At 38.7% G+C, this 21,277-nt stretch overlaps 1 protein-coding gene across 1 annotated transcript in view; it reads right to left on the bottom strand.

The window, feature by feature from the left end:
- Positions 1-16,026, bottom strand: part of TMPRSS15 (transmembrane serine protease 15) — a 91,197-nt gene extending 75,171 nt beyond the window's left edge. The window contains exons 1-6 of the mRNA XM_030548476.1: positions 15,882-16,026; positions 13,475-13,605; positions 12,628-12,695; positions 5,913-6,083; positions 2,839-2,972; positions 618-737 (exon numbers count right to left, since the gene is read on the bottom strand). Of these exons, the coding sequence (XP_030404336.1) occupies positions 618-737; positions 2,839-2,972; positions 5,913-6,083; positions 12,628-12,695; positions 13,475-13,605; positions 15,882-16,026 (769 nt within the window). The remainder of the gene's footprint in view (positions 1-617; positions 738-2,838; positions 2,973-5,912; positions 6,084-12,627; positions 12,696-13,474; positions 13,606-15,881) is intronic.
- Positions 16,027-21,277: the final 5,251 nt, after the last annotated feature.

Raw genomic sequence — 21,277 nt, 5'->3', positions numbered from 1 at the left:
GCCTCCCCAAGCACAGCAGACAGGCTGCCTTCGGCAGCTTGCCTGCGAGAGGTCCCCGGTCTCGTGGATTTGGCAGAATGCCTGCAGGAGATCCGCCAAAGCTGCGGGACCAGCGGACCCTCCGCAAGCATGCCGATGAAGGCAACCTGCCTGCCGCCCTCGCGGCGATTGGCAGAGCGCCCCTCGTGGCTTGCCACCCCAGGCATGTGCTTGGCGTGTTGGTGCCTGGATCCGCCCCTGGTCACAAGAGACATCTTTGTACTGGTTCCACCAAGAAATTAAGATTAATGCATCCTGGAGATGAGGTATGTGGTTCTGCAGCTGCATAGCAACGTAATTTGATAGCACAATGTTGGCTATCGTTGATAAATTATTTGATAACGACTTTTCCATTACATGAATATAACTGGCTTATGCTTATTCAGCATTATACCATACAAATATTCATAAAAATATCAAGTCAATCTGTAGTTTCATACATTTCTTGAAGAGTAAAATATCTTCTTGAATTCTATTTATCATTTCTATTGGGATTGGTTTGGAAGATACTTTTGTTGTTTAATATATTGACAAGTACAAGCAGATATTAAGATTGATTCAGAGCTTTACATTCTTACCACATATTTTTTCAGATTCATCTGAACCATCTGGGCAGTTTGGTACTCCATCACAAAATAAGTCTTTACTTATGCAGTTTATGGCATCAGCACAAGGTTCCTCAGGAGGCAAACACTTCACTGAAATAATAATTGAGATAAGAAAAGGGGAAAAAAAGAAAATTATATTACAAAGGAAAACTGACTTGCCTTTGAGACTCCAGCACAAGCCTGATTACACAACATTTGTGTGAGTTGTATGTCTAACTTGCTTATGATGTTTTTACATGCTCTGAGATAATAAATAATAGCTGAAAAACACATAAGAAAGGTGAATGTTAGTACAGAAGGGTGAATAAGTTCAGAAATATGAAAACTGAATATTCACTTCTTGTTAGAACTATGCTCAAAACTAGGGTGGGTGGAAATCTTTTCTTCATTTTTTTTTTGCAAAATGAAAAAAAAATAATTTTTATTTGACTCAATTGGAAATTCATGTTTTCCTCCTTCAATCATTTCATCAATAATTTAAAATTTGTCATGGAAAAGAATTCCCACATTTTGATCAGCACTAATAAAAAAGCCTTTTTCAGGACAAGTTTTAGTAATATTATAAATCTCTGAGGAAAAAAATCAATGTATGTACAATTTTCTGCCTAGATTCTGCAATCAACTCCCTGGGGGTAGACCCTTAAATCTCTATGAAGTCGCACTAACAGGATTGCCCAACGGTGTAAGCATCCCTCCATATGGATCTAATTGTTGAATCAGGGCCAAAGAGTGCAGTCCTGTCCCCATTTAAGTGAATAAGAATTCTGACAATGGAACAGGATTGAACCATAAAGACATTTTGGATAAGCATCATGGAAGTACATACCTGATGGTATGGAGGTGGGGAGAAGAGAAATCACTCAGTTCTATGTACATTTATTTTTGCTTTTGTTAGTAAATGCATATGAGTGAAGGTGGAAAAGATCTGACTTAAGAAAAAGCTGCAAAATACTTTTAAGGGCATAAGATTGGCCATACTGGATCAGACATATAATCTTTTTATTGTATTTGCAATACAAACTGAAGGTGTAAGAAAGAAAATCTGACATTTTGCACTCAAGCAATAGGCTATACTCTTCATAGCCTTTATATTATAGCCTATTTTATGCAGAATGGGAATGTTGGCCAGGGCACTGCACATTTATAATGAGAGTTCCATTTCCACAGGACTACCACCTAGGATAAGCAGAAGGACCTTAAACGCACCATTCAATATAAAGCACAACACCCCTCTGAAGTATCAGCAAAGAGAATGACCACAAATCTTGGTGAGATGCTTGAACCTAGTAAATTTCTAGACTCAATGAAAAAAAACACCAAAAAACCTACACCAAATACCCAGAGATGTGCTTTGAATGAAATTAATATGCAATAAGAAGGTTGTGTTTACAAAAGATATCTTCAAGTCCATTTTCATTTCTATTAAAAACAAACAAACTGCACTGCTATCTTCTGGGCACAAGAAAACTGATAATTTGTTTGAAAATGCTTCTGTTTTATTTTAAGATTGAAGAAGAAATTACCTCTAAATCACAATCCATAGAGGAGTATAAATTGTTACTGTACATGTAAAAATTACTAATGCTTAGACATATCTGAAATGCATTTGTGTTTCTCATACTTTTCCCTAATTAATGATTCTGGGAAATATTTTCAAAGGTACAAATGGCAGATAGGTACTAAACATCCACTGAAAGCCAGTGAGAATTATGCACCTGAGTGTAATTTGTGTTTTTAAAAATATTCCTATAGTCCACGATTTGCAAAAATAGCTCTATTAATCCAACACGATATACTATAAAACATCCTTTGTGTTTAGGGCCCAATCTTGAAAGGTCTGCTTTGTGCATGGCTCTCCCTTTTCAGTCAATGGAAATTCTATGTATAAAATATTTGTTGGGGCAGGCCCATAATTTGTAAAACTGAATGGATACCAAAGTCTTCTATGTAAAACATCAACCTTTTCACTATATTTAAATTACCAACCTGAAGTTGTTGAAGACTTGCTTGTAGTGAGTGGTTCTGAATCTATGTAAACAAACCTCAAGATTAAAACATCTCAGAAGCACATTTCCTATCGCTTAAAGGCCTAAAAAAGATCTTCCTACTGTTGGAAAAGTGTTAATTGTTGCTTTAAAGAAGCCCATATTTGCTACTCTGCCATTGTCCAGAATCAAGCAGAGTTACCAACTCTCATGAGTCTCAAAACTCCAGCTCCTGCAGTCAAGTGAGAATCTCAGTTTTGATTTTCTAAATAGGTAAGTTTCTGTTGCTCCTGACTTTGTAGAAAAGCTTGAAAATGTTAACTTTAAAAGGTCAAAAAATCTGTAACATAACATAAATAATCCAACATAATTATTTTTAAATCTCATGATTTATTAAGCCAATCTCATCATAGATGTGTGTATGCATGCACGCGCGCACACACACACACACAGAGACTTCAGGTAGATACCAGGTTCTTCCATTAACAAACAATAGCATTATCTTGTATTCTCATGATATGCAAAGTTTCTGACCTGAAGCTGATGGAAAGGGGCTTGTAGTGAGATTCACAGGATCTGCTAGAACAAAACACAGTTGAGATAACCCATAGTTTAGTTTTAATCTATATCTGTAAACACTCTAGCATGTAGATTTACTTTATTGATGGTTCTAAAAAAAAAATCTGAAAAGTTTGGGTGCTTATCTGTTGGTTAACACCTTCCTCTTAACCTTCCTTACAACAGTCTATTTTTTCCTTCTTACTCATGATGCCCCAAAATCTCCCAACTCCTCCTGAAGCACCTTCTTCCTCTATCACAGGCCCTTGGCTGCTGATTAAGGTATTATGTATTATGCTGCCTCTCGGCTCTCTGTGAGCTAAGATCAAGCGTAGTATTATTGTCAAGACCTACTCAAGTGTGATCGTGTCATCTTTATCTAAAAAAGGATGTGTTATCACAGCCAGTGAAGAGCATCTTTCAGCTCAAGAGATAGAGGTTTTGTTTTTGGAGGAACAGCAGACCTGAGTTGCAAATCAGGTGCAAAATGTGTGGTGTAGTTCACAAAAAGGATGCTTGTGTGTACATAGTGATTGATTATTTAGGGTACAACTTTCTCTCATTACAATCGCTTGCAGGGTCCAGTTAGCTTTGAATTACACAAGCTAGTTTTCATTTACAAGAAGTACTGACCTGACAATGTTAGAGGCAGGCCTGTAGTCAGACTTTCAGGAGCTGTTGGAACAAAATCAAGTTAAGTGTAAACTTTCTGTATAAAGTATTTTGGAGTTTCACATTAGCGTAGGAATACTGCAAATATTTTTGAGACTGTTTTTTACTTGAATGTTCCTCTGAGCCATTTGAAATTTTCCAGTTCTCTCTTGGTGAATATCTTACCTTTCTTTCAGCTTTTCCTCCCACTCTGCAAGCTCACCAAGGATTACAACTTCACATCAAGCCTTTCTCCCATTTCTCTCTTTCATGCATTCAGGCTCCTCAATCCCTATTCCTTCTCCTCTTCAAGAAGGATTTTATAAAGAATGTGTGTCTGGGGACTCATGGGGACTCATCTGTGACTGTCACAAGGGACATATCTTTTCAAGCAGCCATCTTGAGTCATATTATCATTTATATTACAGTACTCCTTGAGGCACCTGCATCTCATTAGACAATATTTGGATCAGTTAAATGAGCTGAAATTAAAATGGGTGTGGCAGCAATTTTCCAAAAAAAAAGTTACTTTCTATCACTATGGAAGCTGTAGGATCATAGACAAGTCACTTCACCTCTGTGCCTCAATTTTTTCATCTGTAAAATGGAGATGAGACTTTTCTTGCTATAGTATGTTGAGATTTAGGGAGTTAAAGTGCTATATATAATTATCTTTCTCATTATTAATTGGATGCTCAATTCCTGATATCATATTGTTGCAGTAGTCCTGGAGGAATACACAGTTGTTGTCTCATTTTAAGTCAGACTTGTTACTCCCTCACAGCAAGAAAAGTTTAGCTACTCCGAAGCTCACAAGTAGATATATTGCCCTTAGTTCATAATTTTCTTCTACAGAATTTCTGGGACATAGTGGTCAATCATTGCCCACAATGATGTGCTGTTATATAGAAAAAAAAACTTCTAGATGGTTCAAACAGTCAAGATAAATACTGAGATTAAGGCTCTGAATTTAGTCATTGAATACCTAAAGTATCTAAGCATGAAATGTGCCTTTAGAATATAGAGTATAAGAGACTTTACACACCTGATGTCTCCCTCCCCTTATGAAGGTAATCAGTAGCTACCTATTAGTATCTCCAACAGAAGCTGAAAATGTCAATCAACTTCCACTTCAAGGGATTCAAATTATTTTTTTATCCTCTTCCTCCCTGAGAGCCTGTTCTGAAACTCATTGAAGTCGATGAGAAGATTCCTACTTATTTCACTGGGCTTTGGATCAGGTCTTATCTATTGCTCATACATCTCTTCCCTCTGGTATCGAGGGTTCCAGCACCACTTTTTAATCATATTTATGATGCTTAGAATCACCTCATCCACTTATTGACAAGTCAGAATTTTTCCTTTCGGGTTAAATGCAACTGAATCTTCAAAGCCTTTTAAATTCTCTTCTTAATGTCTGTTTCCACTTACCTGAGATCCCACTTTCAGCAATGAGTAAGATATATCATCCTTGTTTCCCTTATCTTCCCCCACAAGTAAAGCAGAATATCTCACTTTCTAAGAAGACTAGAACTTCTCACTACCCCTGGTCCGAACGTTGGGTAAAATAACTGTATTTACTTATGAAATAGCATTATTGGGCCTTAATTACATTACCTTGAAGGACATTGGTAGGCATCACAAATGATGAACACCATAAATAAAGGATTAATATTATGGAATTTCACTGGGAGTCCACCATTATTTTACTCTCGTTTCCTTTTTTAAGTGTATATATCACACTGACACAGCCTTCTGTGAAGAAGGCTCTACATGGCTCCCCATGTGGTTTGTGAATGCTGCTTCCAGGTTGGCTAAAGGAGATCAGTTGTGAACAGCTCACAGGCTGTTGGTCAAGATTTTCAAAAGTATTTAGGTACCTAACTCCCACTGAGGATTTGGGCCTTCTTCCCTACAGCTTCTGATTATGTAGCCTCTGTTGTGCCAGCTGGTAAAGGCATCTCCTGTAATGGAATTTTCATGGGTGGACTTGTATATCTGCACACATGCCATTGAAGGATTGATCATCAACATCTGCAATTGAGTTATATGTTAAGGTTTCAAAGAAAGCAAATAATTTTCATAGTTACCTGTGATTTCTATGCTGTTCACATCAATGTTAATAGTCTGCAAAAGGGTAGTTTTATTTGCTTCAATACCTAAAACCAGTTCATTCTTTGCTTTCTCATTAGATACCCACTGTGCAAAGTATAGGTTGAATATTACGATAATGCTGCCATTTCTGCCAAACAGAAAACATCACAGAAAAAAAAAAAACAAGTTAATCACATAAAATACCAACTGAATGAAATATATGACATTTTTTAAAATCAAGATTAGATTTTTTTTCCTAAAAGATATTCTCTGTTTCAAACAAGAATTATTTTGGTGAAATTCTGTTGCCAGTGTTTATATAGGAGATCAGACAAGATGGTCAGGTTGGTCAGGTTATTCCGATGGTTAGGAAAGATAGAAAATGTGGCAAAAGACCACCTTGGCTTACCCTTGAGATCTTGCGTGACCTACAAAATAAAAAGGCGTCATATAAAAAATGGAAACTAGGTCAGATCACAAAGGATGAATATAGGCAAATAACACAGGAATGCAGAGGCAAGATTAGAAAAGCAAAGGCACAAAATGAACTCAAACTAGCTATGGGAATAAAGGGAAACAAGAAGACTTTTTATCAATACATTAGAAGCAAGAGGAAGACTAAGGACAGGGTAGGCCCACTGCTCAATGAGGAGGGGGTAATAGTAACGGGAGACTTGGAAATGGCAGAGATGCTTAATGACTTCTTTGTTTCGGTCTTCACTGAGAAGTCTGAAGGAATGTCTAGTATAGTGAATGCTTATGGGAAGAGGGTAGGTTTAGAAGAGAAAATAAGGAAAGAGCAAGTAAAAAATCACTTAGAAAAGTTAGATGCCTGCAAGTCACCAGGGCCTGATGGAATGCATCCTAGAATACTCAAGGAGTTAATGGAAGAGGTATCTGAGCCTCTAGCTATTATCTTTGGGAAATCATGGGAGACGGGGGAGATTCCAGAAGACTGGAAGGGGGCAAATATAGTTCCCATCTATAAAAAGGGAAATAAAAACAACCCAGGAAACTACAGACCAGTTAGTTTAACTTCTGTGCCAGGGAAGATAATGGAGCCGGTAATCAAAGAAATCATCTGCAAACACTTGGAAGGTGGTAAGGTGATAGGGAATAGCCAGCATGGATTTGTAAAGAACAAATCGTGTCAAACTAATCTGATAACGTTCTTTGATAGGATAACGAGCCTTGTGGATAAGGGAGAAGCGGTGGATGTGATATACCTAGACTTTAGTAAGGCATTTGATACAGTTTCACATGATATTCTTATAGATAAGCTAGGAAAGTACAATTTAGATGGGGCTACTATAAGGTGGGTGCATAACTGGCTGGATAACCGTACTCAGAGAGTAGTTGTTAATGGCTCCCAATCCTGCTGGAAAGGTATAACTAGTGGGGTTCCGCAGGGGTCTGTTTTGGGACCGGTTCTGTTCAATACCTTCATCAACGATTTAGATGTTGGCATAGAAAGTACGCTTATTAAGTTTGCGGACGATACCAAACTGGGAGGGATTGCAACTGCTTTGGAGGACAGGGTCAAAATTCAAAATGATCTGGACAAATTGGAGAAATGGTCTGAGGTAAACAGGATGAAGTTCAATAATGATAAATGCAAAGTGCTCCACTTAGGAAGGAACAATCAGTTTCACACATACAGAATGGGAAGAGACTGTCTAGGAAGGATTATGGCAGAAAGAGATCTAGGGGTCATAGTGGACCACAAGCTTAATATGAGTCAACAGTGTGATACTGTTGCAAAAAAAGCAAACGTGATTCTGGGATGCATTAACAGGTGTGTTGTAAACAAGAGACGAGAAGTCATTCTTCCGCTTTACTCTGCGCTGGTTAGGCCTCAACTGGAGTATTGTGTCCAGTTCTGGCCACCGCATTTCAAGAAAGATGTGGAGAAATTGGAGAGGGTCCAGAGAAGAGCAACAAGAATGATTAAAGGTCTTGAGAACATGACCTATGAAGGAAGGCTGAAGGAATTGGGTTTGTTTAGTTTGGAAAAGAGAAGACTGAGAGGGGACATGATAGCAGTTTTCAGGTATCTAAAAGGGTGTCATCAGGAGGAGGGAGAAAACTTGTTCACCTTAGCCTCCAATGACAGAACAAGAAGCAATGGGCTTAAATTGCAGCAAGGGAGATTTAGGTTGGACATTAGGAAAAAGTTCCTAACTGTCAGGGTAGTTAAACACTGGAATAGATTGCCTAGGGAAGTTGTGGAATCTCCATCGCTGGAGATATTTAAGAGTAGGTTAGATAAATGTCTATCAGGGATGGTCTAGACAGTATTTGGTCCTGCCATGAGGGCAGGGGACTGGACTCGATGACCTCTCGAGGTCCCTTCCAGTCCTAGAGTCTATGAGTCTATGAGTCTATGAGTCCCTTCTGACTACAGAATATATGAATCTAATGAGGATCTCGTTCTAATTACCAGGGCATCACTTTAAATGAAAGCCTGGTTCCATCCACTAAACTCAAACTGTCAGGGTATAATGGACGGGCAACTAGAGATATGGCAAAAGGGACTAATTTTTAAAAAGAACTGACCATCTTAGAAACTTGTGGTCTGACTATCCTTTCACTTACATTGCTGTAAATCAAAAGTAACTCCATTTATGTCAAAGGAGTGAATGGTGTTATATTGGTGTAAATGAAAGGAGAATCAGGACCTGTGTTTTGCTAAACCCACACTGAGTCTTGATTAGGTCTCATATTTTAGGCTTTATAACAATGATAGCCTTGAAATATCCACATGATAAAACATCATGTAAAGTACTCATTTTTGTGACCCCAAAGTTAAGTATGTTTGTGTCACAGGTGGATTCCATAAGCACTGGGACTGCTCGCATGAAACAATACAGGGTGAAATCGTGGTTTCACTGAAGTCAATGGCAAAATTTCCATTCATTTCTTTGGGGACAGGCTTTCATTTAAAGTGATGCCCTGGTAATTAGAGCAGGGCAAGATTTTCTGCAGAAATGTTATTTCACTAATAAACACAGATTTGTGAGACCAAAACATGTGGTGAATTTTTCTGGACTTTGGCAAGTTGTCTCACTTGAAAAAAAACAAATGCAAAATTTGAAAATGAATCATTTTGACATGTCCAAACTGAAATAGTTTGATTTTGGGCATTAGATTCACAAGGGGACTTAGGTGCCGTTCCCATAAGTGAGAAGGTAGTGGTGCTATCCCCTTAAGCCCACTAGAATTCACAATCAACTGGACCGTGGGAAACCCACGTTCAAATCCCCACTCTGAACAAGGACGGCTCCAGGCCCCAGAACGCCAAGCGTGTGCTTGGGGCGGCATGCCTTGGGGGGTGCTCTGTCGGTTGCCTGGAGGGCGGCAGGAGGCTCCGGTGGAATGGAGCTCTGCCACGGGGGACACTCTGCCGCTCGCTGGTCCTGCGGCTTCGGTGGAGCATCTTCAGGCACACATGCGGAGATCCACCGGAGCTGCGGGACCGGTGAGCGGCAGAGCACCCCCTGCGGAGTGCCATCGTGCTTGGGGCAGTGAAATGGCTAGAGTCAGCCCTGACCAAGGTCTCTCATACCCCAGATGGCTGTCTTTATCACCAAGATATCAGGTCTTTCCCATTGAAGCTGTCCCACTTTCTATAAGTAATTAAATATTAATTGGAACTGGAACCTGGGTGTGCCCCTTCCCAGGTGAATGCTCTAATCACCAAGATATAGAGTTGCTTGCTCTCTCTTTGGCCCAGTGAATATTTCACTATTGAATACAAAGTGGAACAGCTTCAACAGGCAAAACTGAAAGAATACCAAATACCCAGGTGTTCACCTGGTATATAGGAGATCGGGGTTCAAGTTCCTGCTCCAGAGTGGAGATATGAACCCAGGTTTCCCATATTCCAGGTAAATGCCCTTGATATAAAAGAGGACAGCACCCCATCCTCCTCCTGTTTTGTGAATGGCCTTAAGTCCCTTACATTTTTTTTGCTGTTATTAAGAAACATTTAAAGTTGTCTACAATTGAGAAAAAAAAACAAAAACATGTCGTTTAACTTGCAACAATTTTTCTGACTTTTTGATTCACCAAAAATTGCCCCAAAATTCAGTTCTGAGTCAGCCCCAAAACATTTCCTCCTGATTTTTTAGAACTGCCATCAAACTGAAAAAGTATCTAGTCACCCGGTTCTATTGGTGACCCCTGTTATTCAGATCTATACTTATAGCAACATCTTGGTTGAGCTGAATATATAATTTTGCTGACTGGAGAAAAAGACATTTTCTCTCCTTGCTGGAAAACAGCAGTGACCATCCTTATTGCAAAGTATCTGTGCTAGCAGAGTGCCACTGATTCAACAGCGCTCTTTGATATGAGGTGATTAATCCTATCATTGCACTGAGCACAGTTAGCAATATATTAATAGACTAATTTCTTAAATGATTCTGATAACCTTTAGGCCATGCTGAGTAAACAAAAGTTATCTTTGTGACTCAGCTGAGTTCCAAGGGTGAAACAATAACCAGATTGCCCAAAAGGGTAAACAATTTTTCATGAAAAGAGTCAACTAGAAAACGATTGCTGAGTCAAAGTAATAATTTAAGTATTTTCACCATGGATAGGAATAGAGATTATTCCAAAGAATTTAGGGGACTGATACAAATTGAAATCAATGGACTCTTACTGTGACTTCACAGGGGTTTGGCTCTCACTTTAGCTGCACAAAAGGAAAAGAAAAGGAAAACAAACTATTTTGCCATAAAATGTCTAGAGGGCATAAATGAACAGGAATGTATTGGGGGATGGGAAGAGGGAGCCTCAAATCTCAGGAAAATCAACCCACTTAGGGTAAATCTACACTGCTGCTGGGGGTATCATTTCTGTCTCGGGTAAATGTACCTGTGCTAGCTATGATTGAGCCAGCATGCGAAAAATAATAGCCTAGGCATCGTTAGTGACAGCAACAATAATCCCACTTGTCCCCCCGGTGCTTGAGTGTCTAGCGCAAGCCACTGTGTATGTCGCAGCAGCCATGTCTCCACAGCAACGTCGTTATTTTTAGTACACTAGATCAACCAGAGCTAGTGTGAGTATGTCTATCTAACCTGGAAATTGCTCCCCAGCTGCAGTGTAAGTCAACCCTAAGATGAGGCATTTTTTCTAAAATCTGAATGCTTGTCAGGTGCATAAATATTAATTAAAATCTATTGGGGAAGGGAGGGGTGAAAATGAAACACCTCTACATGTTATTTTGAAGCTCACAAAAATAGAAATAATATTAAATATGTAATCATCTATGATTAGGAAAATGACTGTGGGAGAATATTTCATGCTCACTAACACTTCACTAACATTTCCTCCTGTATGCTTATAAATGGAGAAAACAGCTCTTTACAGATATATGAACACCCTACACTTTTAAATACATATTAATAGGGCTGCTCTGGGATCCTCTCTCTCTCTCTCTCTGTCTCTGTTTCTCTCATTTCAGTCTCTTACAGTTGTATTAAAAGGAATGAAAATGCAGTGTTGGGTTACCATGTCTCTTCTCTTTTCTCTACTGAAAGCCTGATTCTCTGTAGTCATTTATGCCAAGTCAGAGTCAGCTATGCCAATGCAGGGTTTACAATACTACTAGATCAGAAAAGCAATGTTTTACACGCATTCTGCAATGGAGAAACGGAGAATCAGATGTTTTATTTTATTATTTTGGAAGATTTTGTGGGGGGAAAGTATTGTTAGGGGCATAGTAATTACATATTCTTCTGTCTGTTTGATACAATCCTTGAATGTATGGTACATCAACAGACATTGCTCAAGAGCATTAGTTTCTGCTTCAGTAGAACTGATGTCTCCTGCCCTTTTACAAGTTAACATTGTCTGATGACCTGATTTTGAGCCATTTTTGAACTCTCAGGCCCTGATTCAGTGATCCATGCCTAAGCCTGAAGTCAAGTGCTCTGCTCTATGCCTTTGAAGCTACATTGAGCATGTCCTGAAGTTGTTAGTGAATAGGGATGGTCCTGAGCATATGCTCTGCCGAATCAGGGCTGCACTGAAACATGAGCGGACTGGACTGAACTCAAGTTGTGGCATAACTGGCATGAGGGATATTGGAAAATAAAGCTAACCATCCTTTAATACGACAGAGTATACCCCATGTTTTAGATTGTACAAAATACATGAAGTGTGGGTCTGTCTGGGTTATAATATTAGCCTAATCACTACCACCAAGAAGAGCTGATCCTAAACTGTTGTAGCTCCATTGGTGTAGCTCCATGGGTGCTAGGTCAGTTTAAATCAGCTAAGGATCTGTCCCTCAGTCTTGAACTTGTCCATTGTTCTCTCAGCCACCAAGGCCTGGGAGCACCGTGGATGAAGCACACTCAGTAGAGCTTGAAAAAAGGCAAACACATTTCCGGTGAAAATTTTTACAGATTTTGCCTTTTTTTTGGCTTGGGAAGAGAAGCACTGTATATTACTTGACACTCTTTGGCCAAGGCTTGGCTTTGCATCACTAGGTTCTGAGAAGAGGCTGTATCCAGAGGAATATAACTATACCGTGCCTTCCACAACAGTGTTCATCAAAGGAAGGAGAGAGATGAAACGTCCCAACAGACCCCTTTGAGAGAATCTTTTTCATGCACTGTTGACATTCATAACCTAATGAGGATTTTTAAACTTAAAAATTATGAACTATAGTATATACCCACTTGAACTGCAAAACTTCAGAGTTCTTATATTCATTCTTCAGCTCACTTGCTTGATAGATTTCATTTATCTGTACAAAAAATATGAAAAATTTTGAAGAACTACAATAGTTAGAAATATACACAATTACACATTACAATTATGATTTTAACACTGCACATGTTTTTCTTCCTAAATGAAATATGCTCCTTGAGGTGACTGAAATTGACATTTTTGTCAGTTTCACTGCTGCTAGTCAAATAACAGTGGTTAAAGGGACAAGAATCATGTCAATTTCAGTCACCAGCCACTAGAGCTCCTAGATTGCCAGGCTATGGCATTGAGGACAGGGACCAAGGGATATCAGGGTATGTCTACACTACCCGCCAGATCGCAGGGCAGCGATCGATCCAGCATGGATCGATTTATCACATCCAGTCTAGACCTGATAAATTGACCCCCGAGCACTCTCCTGTCAACTCCTGTACTCCAGTGCCATGAGAGGCACAGGCAGAGTCGATGGGGGAGCAGCAGCAATCGACTCACCGCAGTGAAGACACCTCAATAAGTCGATCTAAGTACATTGACTTCAGCTACATAAATAACGTAGCTGAAGTTGGGTAACTTAGATTGACACCTCCCCACCCCCAGTGTAGACCAGGGCTCAGTGTCCTGTGGTCCTGTGCCAGCTGAATCCCCAGGCAGGTTTCTGATGGAACCATCTCATATTTGATTAATCTGCATTTTCCAAAAATGTTTTGTCAGAAATTTCATAACCAGTTATAACCAATATTAGATGTCTTTAAAGAATCAATACAGTTAATGACATGTTATCTGCTATATCCTCTTGAATTAAGCATAGATTCTTACCAATTGTTGAACATCAAAGGCAAGAGCCTTGAAGTCAGCTGATGAGTTGTCTTGTAAACCAGGGCTGAATGATACTCCTGACAGTATTTTAAATGTTCCTGTGGGTGCATGACTGTTTCCATATACTTCAGCTGGATTATTTAAAGAAAAACAAAACAGTGGGAGTTTTGAACTATGCAGAAATGTAAGTAAGAAGTTGCATTTGACTTTTCCAGTAAAGATCATAATAAAATATTGCTACTCTCTCCTTTCACATTCTATTCAGAGCTTTTCTTTGCATTGTACTGATTTCAAAAGAAAAGTCAGATTCTTTTCAGCTGCTTAAAGGACACTATTTCACAACGCTAGCAACTTTAAATCCATGCTATTTCTTTCAAATCCCATTACTTTCAATTATATCTTCATTTCAGAGCTTTCTGGAACCACTATATTACCCACTGAAAGAGGCAATGACTGGTCAGTTTCCTCCAGCTAGAGCAACTGACTGATACAAGTGAAGCATGGGGCAATGAGCTATTAAAAGTTTGTCAGTTCTTGGACTGCAGGCACCAAGATCTCACACTGTTGGCTTTCTACAATTAAAAGTTCTGTGAACTTCTAAATACACGCACATCCCTTTGAGATGCAGCTTTGAAAATATTACTTTCGCTGAACTAATTATTATACGGTATGTCTGACTGACCTTTTCTACCAGTATGTACATGATTGTGTGGATGAATTTATAAAAAAACAAGTTCAAACAGGAATTAATTCAAGGAAAATCCTATGGCCTGTGGCATACTGAAGGTCAGATTAAAAGATCACAGTGGTCCCTTGTGACTTTATAATCTATGGAAAAAAAGGTGAAAGTAGGTAGTACAGGCTAGATCCAGAAAAGGACAGACATCTCACTGCCACTTTAGACACCTAAGTCCAACATTTAGGCACCAGTACAGTTCTCAACCCCTCTGTTCAGCTGCTGCCCAACTCTGTAGGCATCTAAAGTCTCTAGAGCAGCTAAATTTCTGCCGTTAAAGTCCCTATGGTGCCTAAAAATCTGCTAGTGAGCATGCACACAGCTGCCTCAGTCTAGGCACCCAGGTGCCTATCTCACACCTAAGTCCCAGCAGGATCTTCAGACTAGATGTTTCCTCACCTATCTCACTTGCCAGGATCCAGTCTGGTAGTACCAAAAAAAAAAAAAAAAAGAGGTTCACTGCCATATGCCCCATATAATGATTTTGCAAAAAGTATTTTAAAAAGAAATAAGAAAGTTAAAAGGATTCATGTCTGCACTTTCCCATTAAAAATGTCATTGACATTGAAACATTCCTGTGACAGGTTTTGATTTTAGTGAAACTGCATTTTCCTATGGAAAATTTAATTATTTTTTTTTTTACTAGCACTGACGGTGACTGTAGCCTACCTTGACTATTGAGGGCTTGTGCAATGTGCCAAGAACCTACAACTACCAGGTGAGTGCTCTCACATCTCACTGTCCACAAGGTTGGGAGAGGAAGGCATTGCAAATTAAAATATTACATAAACTAGTAACATTGTCTGTCTCTTAAAAAAATGTGATCCCAAGATATGCTGAGAATCTGCAACATTACATGGAAGCAGGACCGGCACTACGGTTTCTCGCTCCCTAGGCGCACGGCCATTTCGCCTCCCCCTGCGCTGATCCCGCGGCTCTGGTGGAGCTGCCACAGTCATTCCTGCGGAGGGTCCGCTGGTCCGTGGCTCTGGTGGAGCTGCCGCAGGCATGCCTGTGGGAGGTCTACCAGAGCCGCGCGAGCAGCCGACCGTCGCATGCATGACTGCAGCAGCTTCACCAGAGCTGCGGACCAACGGACCCTCTGCAGGCATGCCTGCAGCAGGTCAACTGGAGCCACCCTCCGAATAATCCTGGCGCCCTAGGCGATTGCCTAGGCTGCCTAAATGGTAGCGCCGGCCCTGCATGGAAGTCAGTGCTTCACAGGATCAAGCCAGAAGCTTGTAAAATAAAATGGTATTCCGATAAAGGACATTTACAAAAATGATACAGCCTACTTTAATGAAAAACAAAAACAAAAACAAAAATACCCCAACCAGTGCTTTTAATTTTTCCTCTGACACATCTGATCAAATATCATAATCTTTACTATTTAGATTAAAGTCCAGGGGCCTGGCCAAAGCCCACTGAAGTCAGTAAGTGTCTTCCCATCAACTTCAATGAACTTTAGATCAGGCCTGAAGTGCTTAAATTTTTGCTTAACTTGTTTGTACCAATTATCAGTGGGAAAATATGGTAATGAATCTTTTTAAAGCAACAGGGTAACAGCAGAGCATGAAACATAAAAAATAATTACAATGACAACAACAGTTGGCTTCCATGTCTGAACACTTACCAGAGAGCTCCTTTAAAGGTTAAATCTTGACTACTTACCTTGTTGTGACTCCTTGATTAGTATCCAAGAAAGTGTAATTAATCCAGCACAAACACACACAAAAATTGCAAGCAGAGCTGCAAGCCAGATTTCAAAGTCACTAAGAGGCATACTTCTCTTAGATAATGATTTTTTCAGATTCATTTCCAGCTAGGAAGTTTATATCAATTAAGAACTGTCACAAGAAACATATAAGCATAACAAAGAGGGCAGCGAGCTACAAGAACAGATATTTATAGGAGACATTTGTAAATTAATTGCACCATTAATCTTCATTTACTCTCAGTCAGTATGATGTAGTTTTTATATCATTCCTGAATGGTTATATCAATGTACAGTATATGCTGATATAAACAGAAAATAAAATTCTCATTAAGGAAGGTGATAATGTCTAAGATAAAAAATATGTATGCAAACAGCTACCCAAAGTTGTAAATGTTAATCATCAGCTTTATAATTATCTGTCTTTTGCCAATTTTAAATTTAAAATAAATGTTATGACTACAGTTTATTGCAGTTTGGTTTACTATTTTAAGAGTAAATATGTGGCCTGGTCACATGTCTTTGCATACCTTGCTGAGTCATAGCAGCCATTACTTACAGGCTATGTGGAACATTTAAGGGAAGGTTAAGTTCTTCCAGGGTCCATTGTCTGGCTTCTTCATTGTTGTACCTGAAAGGCTTGTTGGGTGAGTGCCACCCAGAGTAAGCACATTTGAAATACAGATATATAGTCAATATTCCTAACTTTAGAAATAAAAATGATACACTCATACAAATAGGATAATCATATTCAGCAAATCATAACTTTTCCAGTGACACCTCACATGACCTGTCTAGTACAAAATGCATCATAATTATACCATAATAATATTATAATAATATCACAGTGAAGAATATGGTCACATCCTTCATCTGGCAACTCTTCTATCAAAGCCATCAAGAGTTCTCTGCATAAAGTTTAAGTGAATATTGAGTGAGGACTTCTGGATTTCTAGCTATATAAATATTTGCACCACATCCATTTCGCACATTTGAACAAGAATAAACAGTTGGAGACTTTTCCTGAATTTTGAATATATGCCTACACAGTGAACTGATGGACTCATTATATGAGAAGTAGCAGAAGAGACTGCAGTAATCCACAGCTCAGCTGCTTTATGTTTTATGATGCATGGCATACACAGTCAAGCTATGCATATGCTTGGATTTACTCAACTTTGGCCAAGGGCATAAACTTGAAGAGATGTCTCCAATTCTGATCATATTGAAAAAGAATAATGAGATAACCAATGCTTTTTTCTCAGTTTCAGTTAGAAATTTTAAAGACTTTGGAGATAGACATATTATGACAATGTTTAATTAGTGGTGGTATCATACCAGTTGAATGCCTTCTTGTACAGTGTCCAAGCATGTCCCCCTACTAAGATGTTTTTGCAAGCACTCACCCAGTTCATTACTAGAGAGAAAGCACTTAAAAAATCCCTTCAAGCATCCATTTAACAATATGATAATTCACAATTAAAATAGTGAATGAAGCCCTTTTGCCTGCCAAGCAAATAGTATTACTGCATCAGTTCTTTTCTCCATGAAATCTCTTGGATGATTATAATCAAATAAAGAGCCAAATTAGAAAGCCTGGGGAAAGCTTAGTAAAGCACATAAATTAATCTTTTAACTGAAGTTGGAAGAGCGCAATCTCATTGTGACATTGGCAGACCAGGTGCCAGCTCTTGCTAAGGCTTTAGGCCTCAGTTGAGCAATGGCAAATTCATTGTTGGAAACCAGTCTGTTTCACCTCTGTGTTAGTATGGTTAACATGGGTATTGAACAAATAACAATGTGTTCAGACATTATGAAACGCTTGTAAGTGCTGCATGAATTATTCTCACTTTAATATATTTATCACCGGCTATAAGGTAATATTTAGGTTTTTGTTTTGTAACTTTAAAAAAACGTTTGCTCTGAAACTGTGAACCCAGCTGGAGGGATCATCTCTTGCCCATCAAGACGGGCTTTCAAAACTAAATGGGCCATAAATACCAGTTCTGTGCATTTTCCAAATTGCAATCATTTATAATTCATCATCAACCTAATTATTTACTGAAGAAATTAATGGGTAATTTAGAATAATAAGGGAAAATGTTCTAATCTATTGGTAAACAATTTGCAACCAGAAAAAAGGTGAAATGAATCAAATTATTAGTTACAAATTATTTGCTAAACTGTAGTTCGGTGAATGAATACAGATGTCATGATTGAGTTTTTTTGTTCACTAACGATGTCAGAAAAAATAATTTTGGGTCGACTGGAAACCAAAATTCTTCAGAATTTTCCTCTTCCTCCTTGGTTTCTTTGAATGATAACTCAAAGTCAACATTTGAAAGTCACAATGTTTTATTTTGGAAAATATGAACTGCATCTTTTCTGATCTTTTTTTCCTCTTTTCTTTGACTGAAATAATTCAGTGAAACCAACACAAGTTAACAATATGTTTAGGTTGTCCTGGATCTGCATTTTTAATCAAAAACAGTTTCAGCAGACCAATTTCACCCAGTTTGAGCTATGAACAACATTTTTTAAAATATTATAATTTCAAAGAGTACAATATTTAACTGTTATATGGGCAAATGTTGTACCTGTCCCTGTGTTCAAAAGTAGAGAAGAATGGACAACTTTTTCTAAAAAATGACTTCGTGTTATTACATATAAGTATTGTTTGACTGATAGCTGCTTTTCATTATCAACTCCATAGTCTCAGTAACCAAATTCTCGTTCAGGTCATTTCCTAAGAAATATATTAGAGTGAAATCCCAGCAGATTGACAGTACAATCACTTTAAATTGTGCCAACATCATTTGCAGACCAAGCAAAATTTACAGTCTCATTGTGATGATTTTATTTTCTTTTTTAATCACACTATTGCACAGGCAAAGAGGTTGCTGACACAGAAAGAGGGGAAATGTTGTATTCAGATAATTCCTCTAATACTCAGTCTATGACAAACACACCCAAAGCCTGACATTCTGTGAATCTGTCTATGGGAAAATGATTTGGTTATATTCACAGGAATGCCCTCCATTAACAAGATGAAGTGAGACTCAGCTTTCTTGTGGCAGGTGTTTTCAGTTATGGGAGTGCATTTTGCTGTGCAGGCTGCTGTGGAAAGCGCTGGAAAACTGCATCAATACATCTACGATGAAAACCTAGTAACAGACCGTTAACTTATTTTTGCTGATGCTTATGAACTAGCATTTTAAAACAGAACTCAGGCATATATATGGCTTCCTAGGTTTGTTATACTGGTAAATTCTAGCAATTGCAACTTTAAGAAACACGGACTTAAATCACTTGCCATCAAGCTTTACAATTGCAGAACTTAATGAGATTCTAAATGAGGACAGTGGCATATTTATTGTCAAACCTCACATGTGGGAGAAAAAAGGCTCACATGATTCTTAACTCCATCCACAGCATGAGTTACCTTCCTTGTTTTTGGTAACTTAAAGGACTATGTGACTCCTTATTTGTGTCTCTCTCTTGTGCAACCTGTTCTCTCCACCGTGGCACAGCTCGCTTGGGCTCGGTATTGCCTGCATGGCAATGACATAGCACACATTACTAGCATTCTATAAAATTCTCTTGCCGATACAATTTCTTTTCTTGAGGCTGGGTTTTCCAACTTGAAAGCAATCCAGCAGAGGAATTACATAATTGTTGGCCTGTGTGTGATATAATACGTCATATTTTTGGAAAACATTTGTCAATAATCCATTGTGGAACAACTGCTGTGTTCCTAGTCTTTTAGGAAACAAACTTCCATCAAATCATTTATCTGATATTATGAGTTTCTCAGCACCAATTTAAGTACAACTGAGTCTGATATTTTACTCTTGTGATAGTGTACCAAGGAGCAGTGCATGTGTTTGCTGGTCAGAACTAGCATCTTGGACCAAGAATGTAGGAAACCTCATGTCTAGCTATTGATTAAACTTTGAGAGATAAGATCCATGGGTCTGCTCATGTTGGGAGAGCCACAGGGAATGGAAAGACCCACTCATGGGCATACCCAAGAGGAGTATGCTTTAAGGTATTGTCCTAGAACTTTCACACACAAGATTACTAAATAATAGAAGGTTTTTTAGGGGCACTGGCTGAACAGATGCACAAAATCATACTTTTATGGGTAACTGAATGCAATGAAGTAACTGATACATTTACTTTATAAAGAGGAGAATGCCAAGGAGCTAAAGAATGGGGTTTGAGTATATTCAGATTCATATCACATAAGCCAATAACTGAGCTGTGCCATGTTTGTGCATTCACAATTTAATTAAAATCTGGTTTTCAATAACCCTATGATAAAAAATATAGTCTAAACCCCCTGAAGACATCATACATTTTCGAAGAGGGTTCAGAAATAGGATCTGAATTAAGTACCAGTGAAATCATCCAAATGGATTGCTGGGAACTAATCTGTCGCAATGTGAATTGATCCATATCAGGGAAATAATTAAAAACACACTGCTGTCTTAAGCATCTGTAAGTCTTAGACAACTCAGGTGAAAATAAAATCTGCACATAAAGCAAAAGTGGAGACATTGCTGAAAGACAATAAAAAAGTAGCATCCTTAACTCTCCATGGTCAACGGAGGCCAGCAGGATCTTGCCAGCCTGGGTTGAAGTGCATTGCCAGACCTGAATGCGGAAATTTTCATTACACCTGGCCACACTTTGCCCAGATCTAGGCATTCATTTTCTCTAGTACTAGTTCCAAACTTGTGCTCCAACACATACAGCACTAGATAGAAGTGTCCCAAAAAAGGGCCACAATCAGAGACCCTTCCTCACATGGAATAATACCTTGCTCTGTGATGAATTCCACTGACTTCAGGAGCACTACTTGTGGAGCTAAGTGCTTCTCACTGTAAATAAGGCTGTCAGAATTTAACCCCAAATATTTCCATTCATGGCTCTGTGGGTTTTTTTTTAATATTTGTTTCTGAGTGCTGTGTTTGGTGACATGAAAGGTGGGAGAGAATGTGTGGGTCATGGGAGAAATTGAAATATAAAGCCCAAGTGAATGACAAAAATGACACATGGTGCAAGAAAAACAGTAGGAGAAACGGCATGAACCATGGACTAGTGAACAAAAAGTACATATGAGCCCAAAGTTCTTACTGTCAAAGATAAATAATACCAAAGGGAAGGGGCAGATAAGACAAATTAAGGAGGAATCAGCCTCTTATCTCCACTGATAATGTTAACAGCAAAACAAGAAGGCAAAAGAGAAAGGTCAAGAGGGAGTAAAAACATCACTGGAGCTCAGATTAAATTGGTATAAAAGCCAGTGAGTTAATAATATATCAATGACTGGAAAACAGCAGTAAGTCCA

Source organism: Gopherus evgoodei, chromosome 1 (genome assembly GCF_007399415.2).
Source record: "Gopherus evgoodei ecotype Sinaloan lineage chromosome 1, rGopEvg1_v1.p, whole genome shotgun sequence".
Classification (NCBI taxonomy): domain Eukaryota; kingdom Metazoa; phylum Chordata; order Testudines; family Testudinidae; genus Gopherus; species Gopherus evgoodei.
This window is presented reverse-complemented; position numbering and strand designations above follow the sequence as displayed.